The 11,290-nt window shown below is 41.1% G+C and overlaps 1 protein-coding gene across 1 annotated transcript; it reads right to left on the bottom strand.

Moving 5' to 3' along the window:
- Positions 1-8,752: 8,752 nt before the first annotated feature.
- LOC145111822 (uncharacterized) lies at positions 8,753-9,424 on the bottom strand. The gene has a single exon (XM_079048070.1). It carries the CDS (start codon positions 9,422-9,424, stop codon positions 8,753-8,755), a length of 672 nt encoding a protein of 223 aa, XP_078904196.1.
- Between the last annotated feature and the right edge of the window lie 1,866 nt (positions 9,425-11,290).

Genomic DNA, 11,290 nt, shown 5'->3' on the forward strand with positions numbered 1-11,290 from the left:
TTACAAAAAAATGAAGAGTCTTTTCTTATAAATAGTTTTTATGGCTCCATAACTTGTCCTCAAGTTATGGATGTCCAAGAGTCTCTTCATTAAAGGTTTTAAAGCTTTACTTAAAACTCATAAGTTATGAAAATCCAAGAGTTTTGAATAGTTTCAAAACTTGCCCTCAAGTTTTGGAATTTGAAAAGTTATCTCTAATGAATACTTTAATTCCAAGTTAAGCCCTTAGAATTTTAAAAGTTAAAATTCAACCCTTATACTTTATAATATTATAAGTTAATAATAATAATATATATATATATATATATATATATATGTATAAGAGCAAATCAGTCTTACCATTAGTAGGCCTCATTCACGAAGCCGGTCTATAAGGGGGGTATAAGGTTGTTGCCTATAAAATGGCAGCTTAATGGGTGTCCACTCTCACCCACCGCTTCCTTGACTGGTGGAGGGTCGTTAGCCGAACAGGTAGGACAAGGACTATAATTCTCCCTTCATTAAAAGTATTAATGATAAATACTAAGTAACTAAACACTTATAAATTCCCAATCTTAGTTACTTAGGAAAATGTGAATAAGGTGCTAATCCATGAAATTACACTTTGCACTTTGCTTAAACCGTTAGTGGAGCGTGTGTGGTTAACCGGCATACTAACCTGGATTTAACAAGGTAGGCAAAGGGTAACTTAATATTTATCATAGTATCGGTGGAGCTCGTGTGGTTAACCGGCACATCGATTGAGGGGTATATATTAAGGGTACCAAGTACATTTGCATGATTACTTCACACCTTGTTTTGTGATCCTCGACATCCCAGTCACAAAACCTGAAGGGCACACTCGAGATTGAAACATGCCATTGAAAAGTTCAATGAATCTTAAAAGATCTAGGAGTTTCAAATCCAATTAAAACTTAATTATATTTCGTTTTTCATGGTGGAAATTGGTAGATCGTCATTTACCTACCTTCAACTATCTTATAACTCGGATTACAACATCCCTCTTCCAGTTATAAATAGGTTGTTGGATCCTAGCCTTAATATTTCATGTTGGGTGTTATATTAAGGACTTTAAATCAACTATCTTGAATATCTCCCAAAAGATGTCTAGCTCAGACATCTATGATCTTCCCAAATCTCTTGGAACTTTACTTCCTCCACCTCCTCCAATTATTCTCCCTAACCCACAAGTTCAAAGGTCACTCAATCCCTATTGGCAAGCAAGGTCTATGTGTGATCGCATCTTGGAGATGAAGTCACATATTGACAAGCCGGGAGAGTTAGGTGTCAAAGTCTTAAGAAGGTTGGATGTTCAATCACTTTCTAAGTCACTTAGTGAGTTCCTTTGGGACTACTATGAAACAGACTATGACATGACCCTTAATGATCTTATCTATTTGCTTGGTCAGCAATGATTTGAGGACTAGTAAAGCAAATTGATTAGGAGATCAACTTCCCAATGGACATTGACAATGGTAACATTGGATATCTAGAAAAGCCTTCTCATCCCAAAGAAAGGGTTCGACCATAGTCAACTAGGTTGACCAAATGGTAAAGAGAAAGGCTAAGTCTGCGATAGTCCCATGTACCATTCCCACTGAGTCCATATGTTTCTCTTGCCAAATGAAGGGGCATTGATTGCGAAGCTGCCTATTTACCTGAAAGATCATAAGGTTGATCAAGTCAAGAAGTTTGACTCCGCTTCAGGTAAAGTTCACTATCTAACTCTGTTAAGTTTGTATTCTGAGATTCTTATTACATGATGTGACTTGGTCACATGTTGATGTTTTAAGAATCAAAGAAAAGTGAAGAAACTTAAAGGAAGTATATGCTGATTCTGATCGCGAAGATGGTTTTCGATCGCATGGTTCGGTGATCATAATTTTGAGCTGTTGCTTAGGAGTTATGATATATTGCTTAGGAATAGATAACAACAAGTTTTTCATATGCATTTGCATTGTAAGGATAAGTTTTTTCGGAAGTTTTAAAATAAAAAAAAAACAGTTTTGATTTATTTATTTTAAGTATCCTTACAATGGCATTTGTGAAAAATTGTTGTTTACATGTTTCCATTGATAGCAATATTGGAAAATGGATTTGATTCTTTCATTTGTGGTAGTGTCTAAATTTACCAAATAAGGAAAGTTTCTCATCACCCAAGTTTCAATTGGACTGAAACTTGGAATCATGCAAGTTGTATAGTATGATGAATGAGAACTTTCAGCTTTCGAAAATTAAGACTAATTCCTTGTTCACATGTATATGTGAGTCAAGTAAATGACTAAAGGGATCGAGTACACATTCTTGTGCACTGGTCAAGTCCACCACAAAGATCGATAAGACTATTCGTCATGATTTACTAAAGTTTAGTAAATATGGTTATACTTACAGGCTTAAGTGTAATTCTGAAGCATTGGAAAAGTCTCGATGTATGGCAAAACGAATGAGAAGAATCAAATTAGGCAGAAAGATAAAAGTTTCTCAAATCTGAAAAGATGGGAGAGTACTTTAGTATCATGTTTTGTGATCATCTTAATGATTTAATAACCACATCACAATTGGTCTTCTAAGGACATCTTAGTGCATTCTTATGACTAAGAAGAGGAGTCATGAATTGTTGAAATGGTTAAAGAGTCATACTTCGTTTCAAAACAAGTCTGAGTCATACTCCAAGACTATAAGTTGAGTGACATATCTTAAAGAATGTTTATAACACTTGTCAAATGTAAGAGTAAAAGTGTCATACTCTTGTACATTTGAAGTTGGTAAGTTGTGATGTTTTGGATTAAACAAAGACCAACTAAGGCCAATTGTGTGAAGTGTTTGTCTTGATAAAGAATCCTCACTATCCCTTGAATATTTGACAAGAGAGTCTTATATGTCAAGAGGATCGTGGGAGTCTTAAAGGTCTTGAAAGTCTCAAGAACTAATCAAGAGTAAAACCTGAGGTTCTTCACTAGCACACGACTTGAGGTTTATAACCTATCGTGTTGGCATACTTCTATTTCTGTGCCCATTCCATTTAAAGTTGGTTTTGCATATGAGTTCTTAGAGTTCTCAATTGGTTGCATAACAACTTGGAAGCAATGGCAGGCCCTTGTGCTGCCAGGTGGCAAGAAATTAAGATTTAGTTCAGTCCATATGAGTTTGGATTTGTCACTAACCTTGTCTTGTGATTATGGTTTTGACAGATTCACATGGATAAGAACACATACACCATAAAATCTAAGGGTCATAAGGTTTCTCTCCGATTCATGAAAATGATGGTGAGGAAACACTTCCACCAAGTAGATTTGAAGCAGATGGCAAAAGGTCTAAACAATTGAGACTATGATTACGACATCCCTTTTCATAGTTCTGAAATTGTTTAGACACACATGCACGCTATCTAAGGAAAGGTGTATGATTTTGATAAAGTCTTATCAAGGCAATCTCGTCTCAGAAATATGAACTTTGGTAAGAATGTCTGTAAAGTATTGACTTCTAGAAGTCCAGCTGATTTTTGACTACGTGTCAAAGCTAGTGGGAGCATAAGTGTTATGCTAATAATCATCATGTTAGTGGGAGCATGATAATTATTGTTAGTGTTGCAAGTTAGCAATGTTAATTATAGAAAACAAAAGTTTCAATTCGGGTTTGAAAAGTTGTTTTGCTATAATTAAGGGAGAGGATTTTATACTTCATTCCAATTCTACAAGATTAGATTGAGATTTTAATCAACTTTAGTCAAGGATATATATGAATGTTATGTTGGAATGGTTCAACATAAGGAAATTCTATATATGTGGTGTTCTCAAAATTCGATTATGATTACGGCATCCCTCTTCATAGTTCGAATTGTGAGAACATGGCAAATAAAATTTTTACATCATGAATCGTGTCTCATTTACTTTGGGTACAAGATCGATTACATGTGCTATAATATTTATCCTTTCTGAATTTTTCCAAATGCCCAGAGGCATTAAGAAGGGAAAAGGTCTAGAATTGGATATGACTAAAATGATTAAGCAATTGTCGAGGATAATCTAAGGTTTACCAAAGATTGGTTGCTCAGGGACAGTTGGAAGTATAGTGCTAATTTTGGAAGGACCATATTGACATATTCTGAAAAGAGGCATCTCTTGTTCAGAAGTGATAGTCAAAATGAGAATATGGAGTTGTCTCCATAGATAGAAGCAATCTGTGTAAGATTAGAAAAAACTTAGTGCAAGAAGCATGTTCAAAGCAATGCATACTTTGAACATAAGGCTTTGTGTCCATGGAGTAGGTCTTCATTGGAATACCCTGTAATGGTTATTGACAAGTCTTTGTGACTTTGTACACATTCATTGCAAGAGGGTAGTGCATTTAAGTTTAAAGCCTAACAAGATTTCGATTTGGGAGTGTGAAATTAGAATCATTGAAAGTTTGGTCAATTGGTTTATTTCACAAAGTAAAGATCATAGACAAACATAGAGTGCATACTTGGTGTATGGCAAAGCTATTGTTTAGAAAAACATAGTGTACATGCTTGGAGCATGGGACAACTAGTGTTTTTAATTCAAGTATAAAGTTGATAAAACCGAAACAATGAATAATGAGTAATCAGTATGGTGATAAATAAAAGTGGTATATTTATATTCATAGGTTTTGATACCATATTAGATTCAATTATTCTTGTGTTTCACTTTGCATGTTTCGACTTCCAGAATAAACCAGGTCATTCTTCCTGAATAACTAAGTTATTCAAACTATCTACAGTCCGTCATATGTTGGAAGTAGATATGAATCAAGACTGTCATGGGTTGGCTTGTAGAGGTCTAAGATGTTGGACAAAGTGGTGCTACAACACTCATGAGTGCTCATAAGTTCGGAGTATTGGATTCAACACACGCTCATTTGAATCACTTCATGGATTTTATCACGAGTGATCATGAGACGATAATATCTTATATTCTTCAAACCTAGAGATATGAGTTGTTACTATGAGTTGGTTATACATTGATTGCATGAAAACGCATTGGTAACTCGATGTTATAAAACGTGCCTTTGTGTATGATTCAACAAGTAGTAGAACAAGCCATATGAGTCGAAGTTTATCCATTCCTTTTACCTTCGGGATAAAAGCGATATATGTGGGCCCCTCGATGATTTAATGATGATACATGTGATTGCTTGGCCAAGCCAGGACTGATTTGATCTGTTCAATCAGTCAGTCGTCATGAATCGGAAATTGGGAAACAACAAATGGACAGAGAGAATGATTAATAATCCATGTCTCAGTTCATATGATATCTAGAATGGAGGAATATATGATCCCTTATCTAATAGACAAGTCATTGACAAAGGTCAGAGTTCATCGGCAAGGTCAGAGTTCGACAGAAGCTTTTGAGAGCTACAATTGCTAGTCGGGGTTTGAAGTCATACTCAAGAATAGTTTTAGACTTATCCAAGTGGGAGACTGTTGGATTAATGTCTAAGTCCATAACTATAATTGGTAAGACTTGACCCGACCCGGCATGGTCCATTTGGGTTGCATGGCATCGGGACAATTGGATAGACAAGATGAGGAAAAAGGATACTAGTGATTTATATTAATATATTATAAGTTCTAATATATTAATATATAATCATATTATTTAATTAGTATTGATCAAGAATTAATTTATAATTAATTAAGTGATCGAAATGAACTAATTAAATATGGACTCTAAGATATATGTGTGTGATGGGCCAAGTTCATTTAGGTTGGGCTAAGCTTTCATGGATAGTCCATGGAGTGTTTAACCCATGGATCATATGAAATGAAAGGTCATGGGTATTAGGGTTTAACCCTAATCTCCACACTATATAAAGATGTCCTTGGTTGGTGAAATGAGACTAGTGTGTGTACACAAAAGGGCAAGGCCGATTTCACTAGAGAGAACCAAAGTATCCTTATTCTCAAGGTTATTCCAAGTGTTCATGGTGTTGTGTGAACCATTTGAGGTGTCACATTTGGGGCACTAGGCACTCAAGCTTCATGAAGACAAGTTACATCAAAAAAGGTATGTATTCTATCTATTTTATTACCCAAGTATATGATATTTGTATGCTAGTATAGGGTAATATCTTGGAAACTTCATATTTGCATGTATAATAGAGAAAACATAGATCCAAGGTATTTAGGGTTATATGTGCACCATAGGATGTTGTAGTATACTAAAACCCAACACTTTGTTCCCGGCTGGAATCTTCGGGAAGACGCTCGTTTGTCTGTTCGCTCCGCTGCTTTGGAGTTTACCCGTCATGCCCTTCCTCCTTCCACTATTGACGATATGGATGCAATGAACAACGCTTCCCTTGCCCACAATCTGGCTTATGCTGCCGTACAGGCCATGACTTACCTTGCTGCTGGATCCCGTCGTGTGTAGCGGTTTGATGATTTGGAGCGTGCACACTCTGCTCTGGTGGCGAGCGAGGCAGTCTGGAAGGGGCAGGTGGAGGAGCTTGGAGCTACTACTCGTCTATCGGATCAACAAAATAAGTCACTGGTATCGGAGAAGCTGGTGTTGGAGGATGGTCGGAGCGCTTTGGAGGCTCGTGTTGAATTGCTGACGCAGACAAATGAGGGTTTGATGATCTAGAATGAGAGCCTAGAGCGTGATCTTGCTGACCGTGATCGTGAGTTGGAGATCTTGAATACAGACCGTGAATTACTACTTCAGGTTGGGCTTGTGCGTGTAATGGATAAACTCATAGAGCATCCTGAATTTGCTAGGGGTATCAGCCGCATTCACCATGCTACGTTTGTTGCAGGTGAGGAATCGGGCCGAGCACGTTTGAAGGCACAGGTTGACGCTAAGACGTATGATCCGTCTGCTAGTGAATCTTGCTCAAGCCATTCTTCAGCTCTGGATGATGCCCTGCTGGCTTTTGCGACTATGGATTTTGTGGGTCTGCTTGGATTAGGTCAGCTTGATGTAAATGGGGTAAGGGCGCTATGTGTGTTTGACGAGGCTGAGGATGTTGTGGTGGGTGCGGTGGCTATTCCGGCTGGAGGGGATGGTACTGGTGTGGATGATGGTGGTGGTGGGCCAGCTGTTAGTGTTGCTGGAGATGGTGATAGCGGTCCCGGTGGTTTTTGAGGTTGTTTAGAGCTACCCTTCCGGGTGTGAGAAATTTGATGAAGCTTTGTTCATCGTGTTTCCGTTTTCTTTGTTTTCCAATGACTTGTGGCCTTGAAGGCCTTTTGTGGTATTTTGCGTAGGTACTGATTGACAATAGTTGCGTTTGCTTTTGTTTGCTTTGGCGCTACTCTGCACTGTATTGCTCTTTTTTTATTTTATATGAATTGGGTGTGTTTTTTTTACCCTTGGATGCATTTTTTTTTTCTTTCAATTGTGGGCATGCTAAGCCTCCTGTATAGATTTTGTTGCTTGCTACGACTTTATTCTAAAACTTGTCGTTTTGTTGCTTTTTTTATGTGAGAGTATGTGCGTATGCGTGTGTGGATTCACTAAGTATCCTCTGTGTTTTATTTTTACTTCATCATACATGCCCATGGTGCGTAATATATAAAAACTAGTGCATTTTTATTGCCATTATGTAATCCCGATACATGCTAGTTTTTAGTGCACTAAAGTTCCCTATTAGACTACACTGAGCGTTCGTTTGTCGGTCCGGGTGATCAATCCAGCCGAGGGATGTTTTACTAGGACTGTCCTCCCTTCTGTGTAGGGGTTTGTGGATTCACTCAGAAATGAAACTTCCTTAGATTCCTTGCATTCCACGTTCTCGGGATTTGTTTTCCCTCAGGTGTCTCTAAAGAATATGACCCGTTGCGATGTGCTTCTACCACCTTGTACGACCCTTCCCACGTCTGGCTTAGTTTTCCGCGGGGCTGCGCTTGACTGGCCTCGTTTTTCCGTAGGACGTAGTCCCCGACACGGAAAGCCTTGTCTTTGACCCGCTGATTATAGTACCCCTCCACTATTTTTTTTATGCAGCTTGGCGTATGCTTAAGCGTTCCCGTCGCTCCTCCAAAAGGCCCAACTTCTCCTTCAGGTTTTTGTCGTTTGTTTGCTCTTGATAGTGCTCAGTTCGTATCGACCCAATCATCATCTCCACTGGCATCATCGCTTCGGCTCCGTAGGCCAGGCTGAACGGTGTTTCCTTCGTGTTGGTTCGCGGCGTGGTTCGATACGACCAGAGGACTTCCGGTAATTCGTCTACCCAGTTACCATTTGCCTTGCCGATGCGATTTTTGATTCCTTGCACCAGCGTCCTATTCGACATCTCTTTCTGTCCATTGGCTTGGGTGTGTGCTACCGACGTGAATCTTTCCTCTATTCCTCTCTATGCACACCAGTTTCTAAAGGGGTTCTCGGCGAATTGCAGCCCGTTGTCACTGATCAGGACTTTCGGTGTTTCGAACCTTGTTATGATGTTTTCCACATGAACTTGATCATTTGTTTTCCAGTGATAGATGTCAACGGCTCGGCTTCTATCCATATCGTGAAGTAATCGACCGCCACGACCATGAACTTCACTTTTCCTGGTGCTTCTGGAAAGGGACCGACGATGTCGATCCCCCATTGGTAAAAGGGCCATGGGCTAACTATACTCGTCAACTTGGTTGAGGGTACGCCTTGTACTGGTGAAAAAGTCTGGCACTCTACGCATGCTCGTGTCAGTTTGGTAGCGTCCTGGTGTATGTCTGGCCAATAGAGTCCCATTCATAGCATCTTGCTTGTAAGTGCCTTTCCCCCTCATGGGCTCCAGCTGACTCGTGTTACCTTTCCCCCTCGTGGGATTCTTGGAGGGCTTTCTTTCCTGACTCGTTGTCTATGCATTTGAGCCACAGAGCTGTGTAGCCTCTTCTATATAACGCTCCTCCCAGGATTACGTACTGGGGGGCCCGTATTCTTGTTTTTCGTGCCTCTCTGTGGTCGTCAGGAAGTATTCCATGCTGTAAATAGTCTATGATTGGTGTCATCCAGGTGGGTCGTGTCGTGGATAGAGAGTCAACTTGGCGTTCGTCGATGCTCCTTTCCTTTAGTACTTCTACCATGACCTCCTTAGAGAGATGGCCAAAACATGTTGATGCAAGCTTGCTTAGGGCATCTGCCCGTCTGTTGCTTCCTCTCGGAATCTGCTTTATGGTGAAACTCTTAAGTGGACTCGTGATTCGTTGGACTGCTTTGACATACTTCTCCATTCTTCTATCATTCGCTTCAAATTCTCCAGTGAACTGGTTGGATTCCAGGCGTGAATCGGTTAGGGCTACTATCCTTTCTGCCCCTATTTTTACTTCCAACCTTAGGCCAGCTAGCAGGGCTTCGTATTCGACTTCATTGTTGGAGGTGTGGAAGTCGAAGCGTAGGGCATACATGATTTCTTCGCCCGTGGGGCTGGTTAGGATCAAACCCGCTCCTGAGCCCTCTTTACTGGAAGCTCCTTCCATGTAGAGGGTCCATTGATGATCGACCTCCTCTCCGGGGTTCCTTCACTGGGTGGTATCCGTCATTTCCTGCTGGAGTTCCCCCGAGATTTCCAATAGGAAGTCTGCCGGTGCTTGTCCTTTGATGCTCACCCTGGGGTGATAGCTGATTTCGTGCTCTCCCAGTACTATGGCCCATTTTGCGAGACGTCTGAACGTCTCTGGTTTTAAGAGTACCTGCTTGATTGGGCAACCGGTCGGCACCTCTATCTGGTGAGCCTGGAAGTACCGGCGAAGCCGTCGGGCCGTGTAGATTAAGGCGAACACTAGCTTCTCGATAACCAAGTAGTTAATCTCTGGCCCTTGTAGGGCTCGTCTCATGAAGTAGACCGGGAGTTGTCTTCCTTGCCTTTCGACTACTAGGACTGACGAAATAGCGTCCTTTGATGCGGATAATTAGACCTGCAGCGTCTCGCTTGGTACCGAGCTGGCTAGCGTAGGGAGCGTGTGCAGTTCCTTTTTTATTTTCTGTAGCGCGGATTCAGCCTCTGGCGTCCATCGGAAGTTGTTCTTCTCGATGCATCCCTTGAGTGTGTGAAATAGAGGCATGGCCTTTTCGGCTGACTTAGAGATAAAACGATTGAGCGTTGTTAGTTTTCCATTCAATCCTTGGGCGTCCCTTAGTGTGCTTGGCGAGGGTGTGTCTTTAAGCTCATCGATCTTGATCGGGCTTGGCTGGATTCCTTCCTTCATCACATAGTATCCCATGAATTACCCCTCTTCTACCCCAAAGGTACACTTTGCGGGGTTCAGTTTCATCTTAGCTTTCTCCAAAGTTCGCAGTGTTTCCTCCACGTCGCGCAATAGTCTCTGTTCGTCCGGACTTTTGATGACCATGTCATCGACATAAACTTCGATGTTTCTGCCGATTTGATTGGCGAACAGGGAGTTGACCAATCGCTGGTAGGTTGCACCGGCGTTCTTCAATTCGAATGGCATCTTTTTATAGAAGAACATGCCATTGTTTGTGTAGAAGGCAGTCTTCTCTTCGTCGCCCCTACTCCTTAGGATTTGGTGATATCCCTTGTACGCATCCAAGAAACATTTCCATTGGAACCCTTGCAGAGACTCCACCTTTTGGTCTATTTCCGGCAATGGGTAGCAGTCTTTGGGACACGCCTTGTTAAGGTCCGAGTAGTCGATACACATGCGCCAGCTACCATCGTGTTTCCTTACCGTTACCGGGTTGGCGATCCATGTTGGGAAGATCGCTTCCCTAAGGATCCCAGCGCTAGTTAGCTTAGCCACCTCCACATTGATCGCCTTGTTGCGATCTCCTCCCTAGACCCGCTTCTTTTATTTTACTTCTTTGGCCCCTGGCTTTATCATTAGCTTGTGTTCTATAATTCCTCGATCGACCCCCACAATGCCTTGTTGCGATCTCCTCCCTGGAATTGCTTCTTTTGTTTTACTTCTTTGGCCCCTGGCTTTATCATTAGCTTGTGTTCTATAATTCCTCGATTGACCCCCATCATGTCTGTGGGCGTCCAGGCGAATACGTGTTTGTATTTTTGCAGTAGTTGGATCAGTGCTTGCCTCACTGTCGTGGGGAGGGTGCTTCCAACGCTTATTTGTTGGCTTGGTTACTCCCTGTTGATTACCTCCCCTCCACCTGATGAATCCGGCTTTGGCCTCTTGGCTTCGGTTGAAATATCCTTTGGTTGCATGATCTCATACCATTTGAGTTCCTTAGGGGGAGTGGCTATGATTGTCCCTGGGCCTTGACTCGTGCTAAACTTTACTATTCTGTAATCGTCGATGAAATTGCTCCAAATTTTAGCAGAGCGGTTCGTCCTAGTATGATATTATGTAGGACGGGTGTCTTATGAC

This window comes from Lactuca virosa, chromosome 1 (genome assembly GCF_052849685.1).
Source record: "Lactuca virosa cultivar CGN04683 chromosome 1, Lactuca_virosa_CGN04683_v6, whole genome shotgun sequence".
NCBI lineage: Eukaryota > Viridiplantae > Streptophyta > Magnoliopsida > Asterales > Asteraceae > Lactuca > Lactuca virosa.